General features: G+C 39.8%; 2 protein-coding genes across 3 annotated transcripts in view; one reads left to right on the top strand and one right to left on the bottom strand.

The window, feature by feature from the left end:
• igfbp2b (insulin-like growth factor binding protein 2b) overlaps positions 1-15,655 on the top strand; it is a 27,665-nt gene extending 12,010 nt beyond the window's left edge. Inside the window, exons 2-4 of one of the 2 annotated variants that reach the window (XM_018696677.2) lie at positions 101-243; positions 4,056-4,196; positions 8,000-15,655. In XM_018696677.2, coding sequence (XP_018552193.1) covers positions 101-243; positions 4,056-4,196; positions 8,000-8,158 — 443 coding nt within the window. In that variant the 3' untranslated portion in view covers positions 8,159-15,655. Of the gene's footprint in view, positions 1-100; positions 253-4,055; positions 4,197-7,999 lie in introns of both variants that reach the window. The other variant, XM_018696676.2, reaches the window with a different exon arrangement.
• Positions 14,795-23,340, bottom strand: part of igfbp5b (insulin-like growth factor binding protein 5b) — a 13,594-nt gene continuing 5,048 nt past the window's right edge. The window contains exons 2-4 of the mRNA XM_018696675.2: positions 18,840-19,054; positions 18,487-18,606; positions 14,795-18,113 (exon numbers count right to left, since the gene is read on the bottom strand). Of these exons, the coding sequence (XP_018552191.1) occupies positions 17,982-18,113; positions 18,487-18,606; positions 18,840-19,054 (467 nt within the window). The 3' untranslated portion in view covers positions 14,795-17,981. The remainder of the gene's footprint in view (positions 18,114-18,486; positions 18,607-18,839; positions 19,055-23,340) is intronic.

Raw genomic sequence — 23,340 nt, forward strand, 5'->3', positions numbered from 1 at the left:
GCAAAGCTCTCTCTGGACCCAGACATAAAGTCTGTTTCCAAGAAGGCCCAGGCAGATGTTTTGTATGTCTGAGTTTCTTGTGTGTCTTTATTTGCTGCAGAGGTACATGGGACTGAGAATCCACTCACCAGGAGACCTGCCCTAGACGTAAGGATTTGGCAAGAGTCCGCCAAGAACCATCACTTGAATGAGCTCAAAAGCAAGATGAGGACAAATCAACTAGAGGACCTGCGACCCCCAAAGGTGCCTCAGGTCAGGACTAAGATAAGATAAGATATACTTTATTTATCCCACTTGTGGGAAATTTACAAATCTTTTAGCCATGATCTATTTATAGGTGACAACTCAGGATTAATTTCCTCAAACTTATTACACATTGTAACTAAAGGCTAAAGTTGTAAAACAAACACAAGATCAGCAAATAATTGTTATTTAATTACTCTTTCCTAGCTTGTGTCTAATATCACAAACATAGTGTTATAATTATCTCATACATCCTCAATGATCCACTGGGTTTGAAATGCAGCACAGTGGTCTGCCTTATTCTAAAAATAAAGATTCTTTACGCCACCACTTTACACTACGGTATTAGCCTAACGTCTAAGGATGTTGCCTCCGCAAGTTATTATCTCAAAAAAAAATATATATATATATTGTTATAACACAATATTTTAATGTCTCTTGCACCTTCATTTGTTTGCTATACAGACACAGTAGCAGATACTGTAGAAAAATTAAAAATTCAGAAAAAAAGGCTTAGTGCGATATAATTTAGCATGAGCGTAGAACCCTAGTAGCTCCATGAAAATTGAACAAAACAGCATGCTAACGTTTTCTGTATACTGTAGTTTTACAGTGCATGGCAAAGTACAGCTAAATTGTCAGTCTGCCTATTGAAAGCAAGCAGTGACAAAAGGTCAATAATGAGCTGCGTGAGGAACAATGTATAGTACAGTAGTGACCTCCTCTGGGCACTCTTTCAGTCAAACAAACATATGCACATGCACAGACACAGACACAGAACTACACAATTTTTTTTATCTCTTACAATTATTAATTCTTGGAGACTTATCCTTACCTTGCCTAAATAAAACTTTTACTCTGGATTAACCCTCACTTTAGGCAAAAAACAAATTTGACACTGAAGCAGCTTACCTGGTGGAGACCAGAACAATGATCAATACAAACACACATTAATGAGCTATCATACAGATGTTGGTGTTAAAAAGTCCAAGAATGTGAGAATATTTTCTGTGATAATAAAAAAAAATATGTGTGTGTGTGTATATATATATATATATATATATATATATATATATATGTGTGTGTGTGTGTGTGTGTGTGTGTGTGTGTGTGTGTTAAATTAAATTGAACTAAAAATTAATGACAGAGTCCCCCATTCCCTGTCGCTAACGCTCACCCAAACTTCTACATTCTCAAAAGCAGCTTCACAAAAAACAGTTCCTGGAAAATCCTTTATAGGGTGGCAGATATTCTTTCTGTTTCATGCAAATGAGCTTGGGCCCTGGGGGCTGTGCAGAGGAGGCCCATATATGTTTCAACATGGCAAACAATGATATGCATTTGCTCATTTTCTCCCTCATTTAACTCAATCAGTTGCAGCAAAACAACAAAATAAAACAAAAAATCATAAGTGGCAGAGTACAAAACAATTGTCAAGATCATTAGAAGCAACAAAAGAGAGAATGCAGTAAAAAGGAGTCACGCAGCTGGGTAGCGGGAGGGATTTCAGACGGCTGGTGTCAAGCATGGATGCACTTCGTTGTGGGTGGCCATGTACTGTATACAAAAATGCATACCGCCCTGTCAGAGCTGGGGTCGTATCAGATTTGTAACCCAAATGGCTCAATATATACTTGATTTTTGATAGATAAAAGCCTCTTCACAGCTGTCTTGATTGTCACTGACATTTAAAATATCTATTTTTTTGCCCTTTGGCTTCATTAAACCTTCTTAATACTTGCTTAACTAAAAAACATTTTATTTCTTTGTTCATGGAAAGCAGATTCTGGAGACAATGTTTTCATGGTAATAATGTGAAGGTTTAAGTATATCGTCAAACTATGTCCTATAATGTCCTTTAGAGGCTTTAAACACACCCAAATCTCCGATTTTACTGTCAGTGGTCAACTTGCTTTGTGGGTAATGTACCAGGCACCAGGTTTTACATTGTTTTATATCCTGTGCAGGGTTGGCAGTGCCAGAACACAATCCTTAAAGGAGCACAGTGGCCGAGAAGGAACATAAACCTGTATGATTGAGTTTAGGTAGATGGGTGCAGACCCAGAAGCCACTCTGTAGGCAAGCATTTGTGACTTGAATTTGATTTGGGTGGCCAAGGGTATCCAGTAGAAATCAATGAGCACCAGTGAGACATGTCTCCTTTTAGGCTGATCAAAGACCAGATCTGCTGCTGTATTCTGGACTGTGTGAGGCTTTCAGTGTGCATGAAGGGATTCTGGCTAGAAAGATATTACAGTAGTTGCAGTGAGAGATAACCATAGCCTGTACCAAGAGTTGGGTGGTGTACTGAGTCAGATAAGTTGTGATTATTCTTTTGTTGTATTGTGCAAAGTGAGTGGGAGACAGAAGCAACATGGTCATAGAGGGATAGCTAGTCATCACGGTCAACATGACACCCAAGTTTTGCTCAGCCTTGGTTGGGGTGAGAAATGAAGAGATTTCATAATTTGATGTAGAGATTGATTGGCAGGAATGATTAAGAGTTCAGTCTTAGAGAGGTTTAGTTGAAGCCATGTGGATATGTTTGAGAAATAAGGGCATCATCTAGCAGGAAGGGCAGGTATAGTTGGGTGTTGTCTGTGTAGCAGTAATATGAGAAGTTTGGAATTGGACCCTACACCTAAGGAAGTGGTGTATATTGCAAAGTAACGATCATTGGGGCACCCCTGTCAGGAGGGGATGGGATAAGGACGTTTGTCCTTGCCATGACACATAGAAAGAGTGTCCAGTGAGATAGAATTCAAACCAAAAAAGTGCTTTGTCTATACTGCAGATTACAGATAGCAGAATGCAGTGGTTCACTGTGTCAAAATGCTGCAATGAAACACATGCATTTTTGCTTGAAACAAAGACTGGATTTTGTTCTCTATTTCTCACAGTGTAGTTTATTGGCATGTCCTTAAGGCCAGAGAGAGACAGAGAGTAAATACAGCAACAAAATATATATGAGTATTACCTGGCAATAAATGCCCTAGGAAAAACTATACCTAAACTATGTAATGGGAGCAGCAGTGAAGTTGGAGGGTGCATGTACTGAGATGTGGATTTATGTGTGTCTTTATTATGAGGGACAGAGAGAGACAAGGAGTCAAAGACTGTAAGAGAGTGTGAAACTGAAAGCAAGAGATAGAGAAACAGTACTTTACATCCATATATTCAGATAAGGTTTGTGGTAGCCCCTCTCTCTGATCCTCAGCCAAATAATCATAAGACTGAACCCCTTTGATTCCGCTGGCAGCCTGATCTAAGTATGTATGTATGGCTACAGTACAGTATATGTGCTTGTATGTTCACATGAATACATGTAAAATGTGTGTGTGTGTGTGTGTGTGTGTGTGTGTGTGTGTGTGCACATCCATGCAACAGGAATTCTGTGCACAGTATTGATGTATGTGCATGGACGTGTGTGTGTTTGTGTGCATGTGTGGCCGTGGCCACCTGCTGAGTTAAGCAGTCTAACCACTCATGTTCCACCCCACTAGACACACATCAATAATATCGGCTGAACCTTCTGCTTGCCTAACTGCACCTCGTAAAAATGTTAGCTACAAATGTGTGCATTTGTGACATTTTTACAAGACACACAGAAGTATTTTATTCCACCATTCTTTTTCTTGGACAGAGCACATTCTTGGCCTCAAACTTAGTTCTAACTTTTCCTTACTGTATTTTTTGTCTCCTCATCTTTTTATCCACATGACTTTAAGTTCTTTTTCTTTGCAAATGTTTTTGTGAAAATGCTTAGTAGTCATTGGTGTTAGTATGAATAACTGTCTCTTTCATTCTTTCAGAGTGCCTGTCAGCAGGAGTTGGACAAGGTCTTAGAGGAGATCTCAAAAATGAGCTCTCAGGATAACAGAGGCCCACTGGAGAACCTGTATGGGCTCAAATTTCCTAACTGTGACAGACATGGATTGTACAACCTCAAACAGGTGAGCCATGGACAGAGCACTAATCTCACACCACACTCTTTTAACATAAAGTCTTGTTGTTGAGTTAAGCCTGGCTCACACTTAACAATTTGTAATACCTTATTAATTTAGAAAATGTGAGAGACAACTCACATGACGACATATAATGTCAGATTTCGCTGTTTTGTTCTTCTAGTGTGTGGTGTGCAACGAAAATGCCAACACAGCACACCTCACACAAACAGATTCTGTCCACCAACACCCAGAGTCTGGACTTTCAAAACTTGAAATGTCACGTGGTCAAACGAGACTTTAGAGTAAATATACACGGCGGACGGCGACATCTCTTGTTTGCTGTGCTTCTGTCCTCAATCAGCTTGCTTCCTGATTGGCTAATGCCCTGTTCCATATGATAATCCACAGAGTGAGAGCTCGGCTCTTCTTGATCTACTCCCCACACAACAGGATTTTTGATTGTAAATATTGAACATGTTTAATATTTATTGAGGCAGCCCTGATCGTCTTCAGAGCAGATCGGGGAGGGTAAAATCACTTGTTAGAACCATTCAATAATCGAGCCTTTGTAGACTTTGATCAGAAGAGGGGATTCAGGACGATAAAAGGCCTGATTATCTTTTGGTGTGTACCCCACTTTAGCTAAAGGGAGTTGCAAAAGAATCAATGAAACCCACTGACTACAAGGTAAACATAAAATTATGAAAAATTCCCCCAAAACCCAGAAAATATTAGCATGTATTATTCTGACCGGTCAAACATTACATATTTAAATAAATAAATACATTGCAAATATAGAAAGTAAACAATTTATGGTTTGGTTACAAGACAACAAGAATGGCTTAATGTCGCAACTCATACGAAGACCACTGAGAGATAGTATTTTGAGGAAATAATTCTATAAAAAGGTTGATGAAGTCATCTTGCATAATTCTACATCATTTTAACCCTTCCACTTACTCACTATCAATATGCAGTATTAACATTTAGCATGTTAATAGTGAACATCCACACAATTGTTGTGGAGCAAGTGAACCCTGAATGGCCTGTATTTATCTATAAAGTTGTCACAAAATATATTACAATAATGAAAAATACATTTTGACTAAAAACACTCAAACCATTGTATTGTTCTTGTCCATGTTGAATACATCATTTTAAACATTCACAGTCTAGGTTGGAAAAAGTATGTGAACCCCTTGGGTAATGAACAAAAAGGTCTAATGTTCAAGAGTTAGCAAATCTCCAATCAATGAAATATGATTGGATGTGTGGGTTAGAGCAACTTTGATTTCTAAAGGTGACCCAATCAACCAGAAGCATCTGCTGATGGGAGCTAAGCCTGGAAAAATCAGTCCACACTGGGACAAACTGTTTCTGGAGACCATTTAGTACTTTGGCTACTCTCACCAGAAGTGTGTGCCCAGCTAAGATGATTTCAAAGGCACAATGCAGAACTTTAAATGTAATCAGTGGAGCTGGTTAACATTTCTGTTGATGAGTCTATTAAATGCAAATCGTGGTACATAGTTGTATTGAGCAAGGTGTCCATCACAGGACACCATGGAGGAAGCTCTCCAAAAAAACATAATTTTTCCTTTCAAGGCTTTGTGTGTTTAATGAGTGAATTTAATCTGATCACATTTTATGACCAATTAGAGCTGAAAACCAGGTCATTCCAAAGGGTTCACTGACTTCTTTCTTGCCACTGTATAATACTGTGTGTATCTTTACTTCCAGGGATACCTAAATACAGTGTCTCAGGTAGAATTTTAAGAAAATGCCTATAAAATGACATATACCTGAAAATGTAGAGACAGTGATTCAGTAGTGAGAGAGTGTTGTTTACCTGAATTTGGCACATAATACTTTATTTTACGCCACTGGAAATACTGCACACATTTATTCAAATTCCATTACTCAGTTCAGATGATGGATAATTAACATCACATCTTCTATAAACACATTTTTCATGTTTTAAAAATAAAATTAACAATTAATCAAGCAGCAGAAAACGGCTGCTCTCTATGGGTGGAAACTTTTATAAATTTTAAAATATTGGCCACACCCCAATCAGTGATGTCACAGCAGGTGTTTTCCATCCACTGTCAAAGACAAAACACCTGCTGTGACATCACTCATTAGGATTTGGCCAGGGTTGTTACGTGTTTGAAATTTTCTGCCCATAGAGAGCAGTGCAGCAGCAGTTTTCTGCTCTGTGGAATTCACTGGTGACTTACTGTTTCATGATGAACTGTAACCCAAGAGCATGGAGAGACTCAAGTGGTTGCAGATGTCATTAGGTTTCAAGTTGTTCTGGTAGTCGTTGTTCGTGTGCTGTGACCAGTGACTTTAGAGGAAAGAAAAAGCTTGTGCTGTGAGCAGTATCACTGAAGATTATTGTGCCTACACATGTAACAAATTTGAGTTTGTTGCAGCTTCTGCTTTATGTTTTTTCTGCTTTGCTTTTCAACTTTTTCTTTTTCATTTCTTGACCACTTTCTGAGTTATTTATGTCAGTCATACATGTCATTTGGTGTAATTATTGGATTTCCCCTCTCTTTTCTTTCCTAGACTAACTCAGCAGGGGTACACATACACACACACACACACACACACACACTTACAAATTCTCTTCCATCACCCTGGCAAAATCACCCTGGCAAAAAATATAACCTCCGCTCCCTCCCGCTCCCTCCCACCTACCACCATGCTCCAACCCCCCCCCTGTCTCTCATAAACACACTCATACATCCTCCTCATCTTCATCCTAAGCAGTCTGCTGTTAGACACACAACACACTCAAACACACACGCACATGCACACACAAATGCATGGAGAGATATTGTCATTGTGAATGAGGCAACAAGCTTCTGAGCTCAAGGTTACAAGGCAATAAAACTGTTTGGCGTACTTCATGGGAAGGCTTTTGTTAAGCTGAGGAACGAACTGTGCTTCCGACTGGGGGCTTGAATTTGAATTCTGCTCATCCATAGAAATCAGACAGAGGAGGACAAACAAGGTCACATATCCAGTGTTGTCTTACGAGGATAGTAGAGCAGAAAAGAAGATTTGAATAGGCGCCACAGGTTTCCTAAAGCAAGGCTCTCAACCACTCAGCCAATTTTCATCACTGGTCACAAACAACAGCATTGTTTTGGACTGGAGTCCTTGGTTCCCAGGGAGGAACACTGTACCTCCTCAACACTCGGCTCCCTTTTGGAGTTGTCCCTCCTTGTCGCGCGGTAATTACTGTAACTGTCACTTTTTTTGTTCTTTTTCAACGAAGGAAGAAAATGGAAAGTCTTTTCTTTACCCCCAGCTCTTCACTCTTTTCGCTGTCCCCTACTCAGCTGCCCCGCGTGCGCGGCGTAAACTATGTCCACTTCAATAACGACCTAATTTCTGAGTTGAGGGGGGCTCTGCGGGGGGGTGTGGGGGTCTACTGGCATGCCTCTGTGTGTGTGTGTGTGTGTGTGTGTGTGTGTCTGTGTGAGTGTCTGCGATGGCATGTGTAGCTGTGGATGGGTTGTGGGTAGTGGGCATGACCTAAGGATGGGCTGTTATTGGGTGACTGTTGTCCCACCCAAACCATAGCCCTCACTCTCATCCAATGGCCCCCCCGCCACCAGAAGTACACACCACAAGTACACACACACACACACACACACACTCACACACATCTCAAGCCACCATACGCCATGCTTCATTAGCACACCCGCTGCTTCCCACTGTGCATCTTTACCCCTCCCTCCTTTTTCCACTGTTTTCCAACTTGTCTAGTTTGTGTTTTTCTTCCCTCTTTCCAGTGCAACATGTCCACCCACGGCCAGCGGGGCGAGTGTTGGTGCGTTAACCCCTTAACTGGGGTCCAGATACCAGAAACGCCTAAAGTCAGAGGGGATCCCAACTGTAACCAGTTTCAAGAGGAGCTCAGAGAAATGCCCACTGCAGTAACCTCCTACTAGCACAGTTCAGCATACATTATGACATGGTTTGGTTTCCTTCAAAATTTTGAGTCTAGGAGAATTTTGGTATTGTGTTATTCTATCAACAAGTATAAAAGTGAAAAGACCATAACCAACAACACATCAGTCCAACTCTCAATGCTTATTGACTTTCTTACTCTGTCTGTTCTTTTTTTAAAGGGTCACCAAAACTGAATATACCATGCAAAATTTAATAGAAAAGTAGCAATGGAAGTAAGTGAAGCCTTTGCACTGTGGAACAAAGTGTGTTACTACTCATTCTGATACATTATTAGGATAATACTGCAGGAAGTAGTGTGGTATATTATTCTATGCTTAATTTTAACAGTACACTGAGACATTACATTATGTAAATTTAAATTTAAATTTTCAATTCAGCCGGAAAAATGGAGCAGTTTCCCAAAGGTTGAGAATTTATTTGTGGTGGTGGGTGGCATGGCGTGTGACCAATGTACACACAGAGACTCATGCAGTTAGAGGGAGAGTGTAATCCACCGAGTACTGTTGTTACAATTTACAGATTTCCCCTTAATGCCTCACATGCAGACTACTAGTAGATGCTAACTAGCCAGCTGTGCATAGTTACAACTCTGTAAGGCTGGTGCAGGTCACGCAACTCAGACAGGTGTGTGGCTACTGTTCAGCTAGTGCACAGTGGATTTATCAGAGCTATTTGGCTAAAACAAAACAATGGGCTAAAAAAGGCAAAAATGCTTTGTAGGGCTAAGGGTAACTGTTGAATTAGGTACTGATTATATATGGGTTTGTAACTACAAGTAACCACTATGTTATCTGATCCATTATTAACATAAGAATATTGATTAGTGCAGCTTTAAGTGAAATTTACGTAAGACTTCTTAAAGGGAAGAAATGTAGCTGTGTGTTAAAGACCTGAACACTTGAATCCTCACATTCACACAGTGACAACTGCAGTTGGTAGTCTTGTTACTATGCTAATGATGGGGCAGGGTTGCCACTGACAGCAGTGCGACTTACTTCATACTTCAAGCACACCAGCCTGTTTTTTTTGAGCTGAGATGAGAATATTGCAGTTGCTCCTTAAAATCTTTTGACAAGAAATATATGCACAATCTACAACCTATTTTAGTGACACCACTTGGTGTATCCTTGTTTTCATGATACTTTTCATATAGACAATTAAAATGTTAATTACACTCATACTTTTACTGATCAGGTCATGTAATATTTCTTCTTGATGCACCAGGTTTGCTTCCAACATTGTTAGCAGGAAATAAATTAAATAGTCTTTTCTCTGACATCCAGTCAAAAAGAGTCTGAAGTGGCACCTTCTTTTTCACTGCAATTTTTATGACATTTCACAGTTACATTCATGTTAATTTAACTCTAAATATCAAATCTGAAACCATATAAATGTTTCTATGAATCCACACCTTCTGGTTTGGTAAGCTGCAGAGAGTTGTTGTTGTTATTGTTATATATCAGCAGTTTTCTTATCAGCACTTGTCAATCCCAAATAAGCGTCGCCACTGAAAAATTACACTTACACTAATAATGCTGGAAAGTGCTGGGTGGCATCACTATTCCTATCACTGCTGTGCATGCAGATATGAGTGTGTGTGTGTGTGTGTGTGTGTGTGTGTATCCATGTGGGTTACTAATGAAGTGTTGACATGAGGAGGGATTAGGATGGGGGGCTGACATTGACAAATGTGATGCTAAGTGGGTAAAGGTCTCTATGAATAAACCGACCCAAGTACGCAAATAAACACAGAGACACACACATGCACTCACTCTCTCGCTCTGTCTCACACACACATTTGTGCTGCAGATCATGGTCTAAAGAGAGGTAACGAACATAATGTCATAACAGAGGGATGTAGGGGTGCTATTCTATTAATGATTCTGAATGCCCCAGGCAAACAGGATATCAGGACTGTCTCACTGTACAGGCTATGCTAGAGCTATCCACAAGCTGAAAGGAAATCCGCTGTTATTATCTCTTAGACAGTCAAGACATTTCTCATTGTGGATGACATGGAATGTTTATTATCACATATCAAAAATGTAATACATGGATTCCAACCCATAATCCATTGCAGACATTGTAAACATACTATAATTTGATTATTCAAATTCAAAATTCAAATTATACTTCACATACTTTTGTTCGTCCTACAATTATATAGCATTTGTAGTATTTGTTTTATAACTTTTATAACTTTTTTTTAACATGTCAACAAATCCTAGAAGTTAAGGTGATGGTGACAGTCTTGTGAATTCCAGTGATGTAAAATCATTTCATAGATTTTTTAAGAGTTGCATTATGATGATGTGGTAATGCTTAGTAATACAGCTCACATTTTACAGTGTAATTTGTTGAATCAATTGGATACCAATAAAATGTTCCTGATACTTAAATACAGTCGCAGAAAATGCGATTATGAAGAACAGCCACATTTCAAAATAATATTCTCATGAATATTGAATATTTTCATTCTCAGACATTACCATAATATACTATTTTAACTGCTTTCCCAGTCTGGTCGCAATGTAATCTCTGGCTGGAATTCATTCAGAGGCCTTTTTTGTTAAGAATGAAGTGCTACATTTATTAACAGAAGAGTTGCCAGGAGGTTTGTTGGGGTGGTGTAACGCACGACTGTTACACCAGAGAATGTCCTGTGTGTGGTCAAGTTTGGGCAACAAAAACTCTTTGGTTAAGGCTGGAGAGAGATCGTGGTTTTGGTTAACTGTACATATGAATGAAGTCACTGTGAACTTTTTCCATATTAAAGCAGGCTACAATTGTTCTGTGTCCTGTGCTGTTGATTTAAGAAGTATTGGTTGCTGTAATCATCCATCCTGTCCATAATGGCAGTGAAGTGATCCATTCCGAGGCAACTACACTGTAAAAGTGGGAGGATAAAGTCTAGAGTTATTTTTTGTGCAAAAGTGAGTTCTAAAGTTTGTCTAAAGCTAATATATAGAGAGCTACAACTGTGTTCTGACATTTTAATATAAAAACCCCTTATTGTGTTTCTATGGATAATGTTTCCTTGCATATGAATAACTATGAATGCACAAAAATAAAAACCCCAAAATAGTGTCTCATATTAATTGTAAATATTATATTTTTTTGGACTGAAATAAGGACTGTGGATTATATATAGTATAGGTGATGCAGAATGATTACACTGGCCCATAACTTTTTCAATATGAATATTGTATCAAGGCGGAGTTGAGTCTGTCAAGTCCATTCTGATGAGTCTAAATCAATGCAGAAAATACGACTATCAATTTTGTATTTTCTGCATTGATATGATACAGGCAAGATTTAGGACAAATGCAAAGTTTTAAATGGACTGCACTTACATAGCGCTTTTCTAGTCATATCGACCACTCAAAGCGCTTCACACTACAGATCACATTCACCCATTCGCATTCATACAGCACTTATTCTATACACACAAAGTGCTTCCTAACACATTCATACACATTCACACACCGATGACACATCGAGGGCAAATTAGGGTTCTGTATCTTGCCCAAGGATACTTCGGCACACGGACTGGAGGAGCCGGGGATTGACCCACTGACCTTCCGATTGGTGGGCAACCGCTCTACCTCCTGAGCCACAGCCGCCCTTTTAGATGTCATATAACCTGAGTATATTTTGTGCAAGGCTTAAATTACAAACACTTGGAAATCCCAAACAAAAGTCACCACTGATTTGCAATCAGAATGATTCAAGACTTAAAAAAGACTTCTTTTAAGTTCTGGCCAGAAGTGTATCGTATGAAATGACTTCACCTAATCCATGTGCCAGTGTGCCAGTTAGCTGAGCACCAATCCAAAGGTGGAATTATTCATGCTGTGCATAATATGAACACTCTTTCAGCTACAGCTTTATAACGTTGTTCAGGCTTTGTGACATTTTGTTTTCAAATTTATTTTTATTTTGTTTTACTAAAGGCTGGTTTTTGGCAGGGGCATGCTTTAAAAATTTGACTTGGCTTGGTTACACACATGAATCTTGGGCGTCCTTGGGTTGTTCTTCATGTTTAATGGTAGTTTGAGGCTGGTCTTTTCCTGAAAACAAATCAAAACAAGTGTCTTTTGTTTTGGATTTAGTTTAGCAGTAGTGGGGGTAAGTATCTGTGCTTGCATGATTGTGTGTGTGTGTGTGTGTGTATGTGAGTGTGTGCGTGCGTGCAAAAGCACATGTGTGTGTATCTGTGTGCTTCCACCCTGCTTTCACAATTTCTTTTGTCAGCATTCAGCAACTTCCCTTGATATGTTGATAGCAGGTTTGTGTTTAAGACTCAGGGAAGTTGCACTTGTTGAATGTTCACAAACTAATTGTTGTTTTATCTTGGTTAAAATGATGAGTTGCTCCAATGTTAGCAGACATTTATCCTCAAATATGTTGTTCTATAAGTTCTATAAGTAATGGCTGTAATTTTACCATTCCTTCATACACAGCAAAATCACCAGTGTTAAATTAACACTGAGATTGTTAAATTTATCACAAAAAAGTGTCTATATGTGTCCACTCTTTTGAGTGTTAAATTAACACTTTTAACCAAGCATTTATTTGCAATATTTACAGACCACTTGTGTCCACTAGTCCCATCTGAACTATATTTAGTGATGTGTCTGCATTTTGAGATCACAGCAATTACTTTGGTGAGTACAAGTTTAATAGCCAGAATAGCCAGAGCTGCAAGCTAGAAAAGTTTGCAGGTCATGGCAGCCATAACAGAAGCATTATAATCGTGCATTGAAATGGTTTAGCATGTAAAATATTCATCTCAAAGTTAGTTTACTTAACATGCTGTTGTGATTCTCACAGTCACATCCGATCTATTCTGAAGAACCCTCCATTTGGGATTACGGGCCTAAGTCCATCTTTGATGAAAGGGTTTGGATAAAAACTAGCAGACACTTGTCTGCCGTCTCCACCACTGGCATTGGAGGATTCCTCCACTAAGTCATGTGATTTACTCCTTACTGCTGTAAATTCTTTCAAATCTCCTTTCATCTCCATCCCGGTGATGAAAAGAACCACTATTACCTATTTAAGAGATAGCATTATACAAGAGCACAAGCAGTGATTTGCACAGATCCCAATTATGCAGTGTAAACATCTGCATTCCATTTGTAAGCTTATGTCTTTAAATGCCCCATCATCATTTCTAAAAGTCACATTTAATGATATGAGCCACAGGCAAATTGATGCAAAAGCATGTGAGATAGCATCTCCAGTGCAATGGCATGTGATGTTAAAGCACAGATCATTTGTTTCATCTTATTACTGTATACTCAGACATGAGGAGAGGAGGAGAATCCAACTGTTCTGCAGAACTTTGAGGTCTGAGGTTCACAGAAATGCTCTGCACAGCAGTTTGACTGGGTTCGGGATGGGGTGAGGTGCGTGAGTTGATGTTAGATGAAGCCATCCAACGTTGTTGGCCTAATTATGTAATAAAAGGGGCATAAATGCTTTGAAGTCCTAAGTGCAGTTGTCAGTTTCTTTGAAGGCAAATAGTAATTGTCATGTTCACTGCCTCACAAATCAAATCTTGTACACATGTTCCCTCCTCCCTGAAGTCAAAGTCTGAACTGTCCCTGCCACATGCACACACACACACACACACACTGAGACATACCACAACAACCTTTACGGCAGCCTTGATTTGCCATACAGGAACTGCTGGGCCCTCCACCCTTGCATGCCCTGCTTCAGTCACCCACATCTGGAGTTGGTCAAAGTTCTGAGGTCCCCAGGGAAAGATTTTGGTGGCCCCCAAAAAGAAAGATTTTGTCTCTTCCTGGAATTCATGAGGGAATAAAAATGACCAGACACCCCTATGTGGTTGATGCATGCACAGATCTTTTAGATCTCTTAGATATTTTATCCTTGTGTGTTTGCAAAAATTGAAAAGCCAGCATCATTGCCACTGATTTTTAACAGTTTCTATTCTTCCCATTTTGTTTTCTATTTTTCAAATAAATAAATAAATAAATAAAAAGTGAAATTGCTTCATCTTTGATTTACTGTAGTAAGTTTACTAGATCTTCTACAGTTTTTCTTCCTCTTATTTTTCATAGTCCACACCTTCTGTCTGTGTATGCACTTGCGCTTAGCTGCATGTTGTATGTTGTGTCTTTGTCGATGGGTGTGTCTCAGGAGAGTCCATTCTGCCTTGAAGTGGTAATAAATATAGGTTTTCCATAACATGATGAAGCTTCCTCCAGGCTACATATCCCTTCTTCCCAGTCATTTGAATAGTGAGTTGGTTCCACTAGATGTTATCCCCCCCTTGAAGTTCAAACTCATGTTAAATAACTTCCTTGTTCCTGTGCAATCTTTTTGACTATGGTGTTAAAAACCAGGTGACTTGCCCTTGGGCGAGGCTGTATAAAGTCACATCCTACATGCTGCTTGAGATCCTGTGGGCTACCCTGGGTGTCTCAGACTTATGTCTAAGAGGTTTAGCAGCTCGTGCCTTGGAGATTAGTTGGTGTTTACTATCAGGATCATTCCACTTCACTGTACATTTCAAGCCTATTTAGGGGCCACTTGCTCCTCTTAAAAATGCAGCACTAATAATGAAAATCTCACCAGGACACTTAAATGAATACATAACTTTATTTAAATAAATGCTTTGTCATAACAAAAAAGACAAAGGTTAAAAGAGTACATAAATTACAAGTTGAATAAATATTACACAGTGATATTCACTTTAATAATTTGAGATTTTTTGTCTTTTTTTTTTTATTATTTGTCTTATGTAGTTCCAAATACTGACCATTTTATTTCCCACTATCCTCCTGCCACCGATGGGTCTCTTTCACAAGCCAGTGAACACCAAATTATGAAAACCAATTGTGTTGTCTCATTACATCCAAAAAGTGTTATGTATTCAGGAAAAAGCTGTACTGTAATTACTGTACTACTGAAGGATGAAATGTGAATATAAACCAAGTAGGAGATGAAAAACCTGAGGAAGTCATTACTTGCAAACAGGTGTGGGGAAACAGGGAGCTGCTGACACAATAAAGGAAAGACCTTTTTTTTAAAAAAAAAAAAATCCTGAACCTCAACCTGCAATCCAAACAAAAGAAACAAACTTCTGGAACATTTAAGTATTCACACTACTGACTGATCCAGACATCCAATATCAGATATTTCATTGTTTTGTACTCTACCCCTGGTTGCAGTATTGCATTCCCCAGGTTTCACTGACTCCTGATCACTGTCTTGCTAACTGTATCTAATATCATGCAGTTGGTGACCCCGTATCGGGGAAGTGGCTAGGCCCTGATTATGACCACTGCCCATGGCGCTCGCTCTTCCTCTTCCCTCTCTCTTCCATCTCTTTTCCTCCTCTCTTTCACCTCCCATCTCTGCGCAATAGGCCATGAGAACATCTCTAGCTGTGTCTTACCTTTAATCTATTTTTACCTAAAAGATGTTTCTGTATTGGAGGTCCCAGGCATGGGCTGCACAGCCCCTGTCAACAAATATTAACCTCAAAGCACCACCTTTACAAGGTAAGCACAAGATAACACAACATTTAGCTTTTGTGGCTGTTTTTTTTTTTTTAAATTTGTTCCACTAACTTCATGATACCACATCTTAGGACGTCGTTGTGTGTCAATATCAATAGTGAGTAACTGAAATAAGTGCAAGCTGCTTTTTTTTTTCGAAGTGGTAGTGGGGATTTGGTGTTGGAAGAGGGGCAAGGACCCTTGATAATATATTCACAACTAGAAGCCATTCAGGATGCATATATCATTTCCATTTTGTTGCAGCAAAGGAAAGGGTTTATTTACCTCCTTTGGCTTCCCCTCTCTGGCAATCATATACATTGGCATTCACATGAAAAAGCAAGAATTCTAGCTTATTGGTTGTCAAAGAAAGAGGGAGGTTTAACTGTCTGCGGTTACACAGCGATTCCTCACACAACATTCTTGTCCAGAATTGCCCCAAGGTACAGGCAGAGATTACAAATGGATTTGCAATGTGTTGCTGACACCATTTACGGGACCTACCACATTCATTGTTCTTCTCTTAATCAGAACTAAACCTATACCTCTTTATTACTTGTATCAAGTATCAGTCCTGGCAGGGCAGTCTGAAAAAGGAAATTGCCCCATATGATATCCATGTCACTTTCACGTCACTACTTAATGTATTTGCATGTAGGAAGGCACTGTGACTTGCACACAGAGAGAACAACTCTACTTAAATGACCCTGTTATAACCTGTAACATTTTTGTTTTCATTATGCTCCCCTCCCCTAGGTAGATAACCTTTGTGTGGAGGCATGAAAGCAGAAGAGTTCCAGAGGGTTAGCTTCTTTGACTGTCCTGTGGTCAAATGACTCTAGGTCATTCTCCTGACAGGCTACAAGGACCTATTCAAATTCTTTACAGGCTAAAATCTTTTTTTCCAAGCACAATTACATTGTTGTCATACTTTGTTTCTACAGGAAAAACAACATTCAATAACTATATTTAAAAGTAATGTAATACACCATGGTTACACTGTAGTAGCAGTACTGAGGGGAAACCACTTGGTAAAGGAACATGGCTCAAAAGTGGGCGGTCTGTACTTCACTGAAGGCAAAGAAAACAGCACAAACAAAACCATACAAAACTACACTTCACACAACTGAATCAGAGAAGCAACCGGCCTGACTGGCAAGTTTGATCATGCACTGAACTCGATAAATTGGTCAAACTTGAGTCCCATCACTTGAGCTGAAAATCTTTTATTTCACCAGTAGAGCCAGCGCTCTCTAAGTGTTGCCCTGCATGGCATTGTCTGTTCAAATAGGCACAGTTGGCATATCAGGCTAGCTACATTGTCGAAGAGCCACTTACAAAGGTTCATCTGTGATGATCTGCTCACTCTTTTGTTTTTATGAAATGCTCCGTGTCCCGAGACATACTTTACAATAAAGAGAAGGCCAGCCCCAAGACCACTTCAAGCACTAGCAAAACTTGTTGTGACAAAGTCAAATGAAAGAGAAAGAAAAAAACATTCTTTTTTTGTAATAGGCTCACTCCGTCATACACCAACATAGGCTGATACATACCACTCACTCGCACTGTATACATACATACACACATTCATGCATGCGTCATTTTGTGAAGTTACACGTATCTAAGCAGGTTCCCCTATTCATAAGTGCTCTGACAGAACCACATATCCAGATAGAGTCAACTGTTACAGCGTATCCCTATCTCTTGTTTCTTTTTTTTTCTTTTGGAAAACAGACAAAAAAACCAAATTACTCAATAGCCAATTGTCAGCTCCAAAGTAGCATCATGTTCCACAGCCTAGAACTGATTTGTTTTCAATGTGTCTGATGCTTTTCTTTCTTCAAAATAATTGTGTTAATTTTACATCATACAAAGTGTTGAAACCCCCAGTTTCTATAAAAAATATATCCATTGTGTGCATATATTTTCATGGATCTGCAATCAGGGGACCCTGCTCATACAAGGGCTCCCATGAGCAATAGTCAAGGGATCTAGTATATCTTGTGGGACTTTTGCCCTCATTCAAAGATGAGTGCTTGGTCAACAACAGAAAAGAAAAGAAAAAAATGACAGATGTCTTTCTTTCAGCCTGTTCTTTCATTTGGGTTTTTTTTCTTCCTTTTTTCAATTTGAAAAAACTGAAATCTTGAAGTGAATGGAGGGCAGAGCATACAGGTGTGATTCAGAGAGGAGGTGTGGGCCCTGGGTCACGTGGTGGTTAGGGGTTTGGGGGGAGGGGCAGGGGTTGAGGGTGGTCCTCCCCTTTTCACTCGTTGTTGCTGCTCTCCAGGTCTTTACACTGAATATCCCCTCCGCTGTAGTCTGTGCCAGGGAGCTGAATGCCATACTTGTCCACGCACCAGCAGATGCCTCGTTTCCGGCCGCGAGATGGCTTACACTGTGGGCCAAAAAAACAGTAAATGGGTTACAAAAGGTGGTGAGGGTAAAGGGCTGCACAACACAGAAAGGGATGGTCACTGCAAAGTTTGCCTGAGTTTGCCTGTGCTTGCAAAATAGACTAGCTTGGAGACACAGTGACTACTCAAAGGCCTAGCTTGTTAACTTGTGAGGTTATTTTTTGTCCTGTATCGCTAACAGATTTTTGAGGATTTATTTCTCCTTGGTAAATCACTGTTTTTTAAAGGTGCTGTACATGGAATGGTGGGTAAAAAGATAAAACAGCAAGCCTAAATACAAGACAATATTTGGAGGGCTTTCTGACATATTAAAGGTAAAATTTAAGAGCAAAGGCTTTTCTGAAGCAAACTGACCTGCTTGCGCTTGAAGAATCCTTTCCTGTCACAGTTGGGAAGGTACAAAGACAGAGCCATTACACGAGAAGTGTCCTTCATCCCCTGAATGATCCCATCCAGTTTTCTCCTGCATGGACCCTTTGGAGACATACATTACTGGGTTACGAGACAGCAATACAGTTATTAGAGGCCAATCTCCACTAAAATTACACTCAAGTTAAATATGTATGAGATCAATGAGATGTAACTATGTGGGTGTCACAGTGTCACACTGTCTTCTATTACCACTAGGTTTTGTCAGAAAAATATTCAAATTCTACATATAGTACCTGTAAAAATGACATAGGATCAAACTAACACTGAATACTTACAAATTCAGGCTCATGCTTGTCAATGGGCAGAGGGGAGTAGTCCATGGGGGAGCCCATGGAGCGCTGCTTGCCCAGCTTCCTCTTTTGCTCCTTGCGCAGTGCGTGGACTTTTTTACTGTTCACAATGTCTTTAGGAAGAAGTGGCACTTTAGCTGGCTGCAGCTCCTCCGTAATCTCTGTCGTCATGGTGTCCTCATGTTCTCGAGACTCACGATCTACACCGAATAGGTAAAAGATTATCAAATAATGTCACGTTTTTAAAACTACAACAAACAGCCATGGATGAATGTATTGACATTTTCTATGTCCATGCAACATTTAGAGCATTTGTTCAACATAAATAATCTGAGAGAGTGTGAGAGTGTGAGTGGTATGGTGAGATGCCCTCTGGTGAAGAAATATAAATGAATGGAACTGCTTCACCTGAAGTGACAATTCAGGCACTGTAAACCCAACATTGGCATTTTAGCACCATGTAGGTTGTTATGGTGAATGTGTTAGCAAGTTATTGTCTCTTTACCACAAGATGGTAGTAAGTCAAATGTTACTCTCTAGCTCTGTTTTGGCCTCTACCAACTAGCCCACTGAGAACAATTAAAATTACTGATTAGTGTAGCTTTAAAAGAACAATTTATATTTAGAGATCGCAAAAAAGTTATTGTTGTACTATTTTTCAAATGTAAAACATGTCCACAAAGGGTAGTGTCTGATCTAACAACACCCATAACTAAGACCCATAAGCAAGCATTAAGATCAACCAGTAAAAAAAAAAAAAAAAATGTTATATATATATATATATATAATGTATCCTGTATCACTGTAACAATACCTATTATTACTTATTATTTGTTCATATGCTATCTGCACAAACTGTGAAATTCCACAGATTATTAGTTGTTCCAATATAAATACCAGGTGCTTTTCCCAGGGTTTGTGCCACCAAATGTTGCCAAACATTTGTTTACAGAGGAGGGGAGGCTGGAGCTAAGATCAACAGCTGATGGACTCCTTCAGCTACAGGAGTCAATCAGCTAAACATGTTTTTTCTCACCCACCATCACTTTACAACCCCCACATTCTTTACTTATAAACATCCATTTATGCAAGAGACATTGTAGCTGAAGAATGAAAGACAACAGATATTTAAATATTTGTCCAGTAATGTGTGATGAACTCTAAGACAGACTTAGTTATTAGTTATTTGAAATCACACATAAATGCAGATACACAGATACAGGGCAGTGAGCATACAGACCTCTCCAACTTGGGAAAACTGCATCACATGTTGCATGTCTGCTTACACTGTGCCTGGAAAATCTGCTAACACATTATCTGGAATGCTAAACTGCAACAACGACTGAAACCTCTGAGCGCAGTAACTTTATAGGGACGTGTCCCACATTAAACTGATTCAAATGTCAAGCTAAGGAAAATCCAGTTGCTCTGTGGACTCATATAAATGCTTGTACATTTCTGTCACATTTTATGCAGTTCTTGGACGTAATTTCAGCTCCCCCAGGGGGCACTATAGTCTCAGAGATCTGAAAGTCCCTCTTGATAGGATATTCACAGGTTGAGGTCCTTTATCCTTAACCTTGCCCCTCCCCAACCCCCTCTCCTATCTTTGGGGCTCAGCCTCTTAAGCCTGGACCCCCAACCAGAGGTTCTTTGAGGCCACAGAAAGAAGCCCTCTGCTCCCCCCTAGGCTTAGCTGTACCATAAGTACAGAGTTATTGTGGGTGCTTTGCCAGGCCCCAACTGGCTAAAGTGATGGTGCCAGTGGATGACCCTGGTTATATTTATCTGACAAGGAAACCCGCCGTGGTGCACAGGGCCAGATGCACTGAACCAGAGAGGAATGTTGGCTGCCGACTACAGGCCAACTGCTGTAGAAAGACAAATCAACTTCCATACTTGTATACTTGTATAGCGAATACAGTGGAAAATATGTTTTAACAAGTTGCCATAACTTTGCTGACTTGCCTGTCAGTACGCAGCCACTGTGGAGAAAGGCACTGAGACGTAGCAACGACACAAGCTCAGAGAAACTGATGTTCAAAGAGCCTGACACAGCATGAGCGTCTGGAGTCTCTGGGAGGGGAGGGAGGTGGGGGTAGGGTGATTACCAGAATTGGGTCTTTGGCTTCTGTGCTGCACTGCCATCTCTTTGAAATTAATCTCACAACTCATGACTTGGCAGGCTTTGGTTTGTGTTTAGATATGTCCTTGTGTCTCCCCTCTCAGACTACGGGGCTATTACTTGCTATAAATAAATACATCAAACAAGCATTCCTGTGTACACCATGCATGTGACAACTGTGGAAAAACTCTTAATTTCTGCTGTACTATCCAATAATTTCTCTGGGGACTTGATTAAAATGCCACATTTTTGCCAATGAAATATGCTGTTGAGAAGATAGACTGTTTTTTAACATGTATTCTTGTTTCATGTGTAATCTCATTTGAGCATATAAATGGCCAGACTAAGAAAGGTCTGAGCCATGACACATCAATTATGCTCACCTCAGAAGTCACTTTGAGAAAATCTCTGTCTTTTGAGAACAGTGTTAGAAATACTTGAAAAGGTTTTTGTCAGCTTTTTAAAATTTGTGTAGCTTTTGTAAAGACAATGTTGTCTGACTTCTTTTCTCCTCAACTCGCAAAAATCACTAAATTCATCTCTTCTGAAGTGGGCTCTTCAGTGGAGCCACAAAAACTCAGTTTTTCCATGCTCAGGGTACCCAGCTTGTAAAGGAGGCTTATAGGGTCTGTGTTTAACTCCTGAAACTCAGCCAAGGTGCTGGACAGGAGCCAAGTGAGCCAAGTCATGTGCAGCTCTTCCATTCAGCTGAGCCCAAAGCTGTGCTGCTATCTTTCTCTCTCTGCCCGAGCTAAAGATTTCATTAGGACGAGAGGAACAGAGTAGCCAAAGGAGGTGCACCTGATACTTCTCTGTTTAAAAATTAACATCTGCACACAATTATGCTTCATGAATATCCCAAGTTTCTTAGGGGCAGCAGTCCAAGCATGAAAGATAAGCTACCCCCTTCTTTGGACTTTTCTCTCCACTGGATCTTTAAGACTATAATAATACCATTTAGACAGCAAAAAAAGCCTGGACAATAGATTCTCCCACCTCTCATTGGACTTCCCAGCATTACACCACGTTTGTTTCAGCCTGCCTTTGATTAAGTCAGTCTCTGTGCAGCATCTGAAATTACATCTTTACAAGATGTAAGAGAGTTGTGAATAGAGGTGCTGTTTAATCTCAACAGGGGGTATGACAAGATAATTGTGGGGATAAATGAGCCTGAGGGCCTGTGCCATATAAAGCACAACGTTAGTAAACCATCCTTCAGCCTCAGACTGCCTCAGCTACTTAATATTTGAAAGAAGGCCATGGCCTGATAACCCTGCAGTTTCTAGAGCAGAGAGGGAGGTGTGAACAACCCAGCGGAGTTGAGGATGTGTGTGCAGCAGCACAAAACTTAGGTCTTGATGACCAAAAGAAATAGGTCAGAGAGACTTTTCAAAACTGTGGCAAAGTACCTACAGAACTTTGGTGCAACTGACAAAAGAATTTGCAGATAAAATGACAAAGTTTGTATCACCGGAGTAAATTGAAATTCGACTGAAATACTAGCATGCTCAACCAGTAGCACCTTAATAAGGTGATAATTGTTTTAATTCAAAAAGCCAAAAAGTTGCATCCTCTGCACATGACTTGACAGATGTTCACAAAGCCCAATCATGAGACTGATGACTAAAAAAGGCTCCCTTCCAAACCAGTTGTAGCAGTAAGAAAATGTGAACTTCATCAAATGTCCTGTCCATGATTAGTTTGACCACAAGAGTGAGGGAATTATGTTTTGACCATTACGTCCTGTTGTTTCAGTGGAATTTCTGTTGTTCGGCCCTGTGCATGCTCTCAGTCAGCTACTGAATATGCAGGAAATAACTCTTCCCATGGTATTGTGCACACAGAATATGTTCATTGCAATCAAAAAGTTTCCTGCTTTTCTGAATGCATGGTATAAATAGCAACAAGAACAATTCAAGGATTATAAATCACAAAACAGGACTTATGAGAGGATGCAAAATCTTTCCAAGTGGGAAATGCTCCTATAGGTAAGCAAACCTTTTAACCTGTTTACAGCTTCCACAGTGCAAATTAATGTTCAATCCATGTTGCAAACGGTCATGTGAAAAGTACATTATCAGAGTGAGGCGCATGGCCCGTATACTGTACATTCCTAATTTTGGTTTGAGGTCTCATACCACATCTGAGTTTGGGTTTTCAACAAGCCACATAGACGGACGCAACCTCTTTTTGGGTCACCATCACCACAACACAATTGCTGGGTGTGACAATGTTCTAACTCCCCAGCGGCAGAAGCAGCTATTTTGGCGAGAGTAGAGTGTACTGTACAAGGCAGATCTCCACGCAGCATAAAAAGAAACATCACAGTGGGTGAAAAACTAGCTACAAGATTAATTTGTG

Source organism: Lates calcarifer, linkage group LG1, assembly GCF_001640805.2.
Source record: "Lates calcarifer isolate ASB-BC8 linkage group LG1, TLL_Latcal_v3, whole genome shotgun sequence".
Lineage (NCBI taxonomy): Eukaryota > Metazoa > Chordata > Actinopteri > Centropomidae > Lates > Lates calcarifer.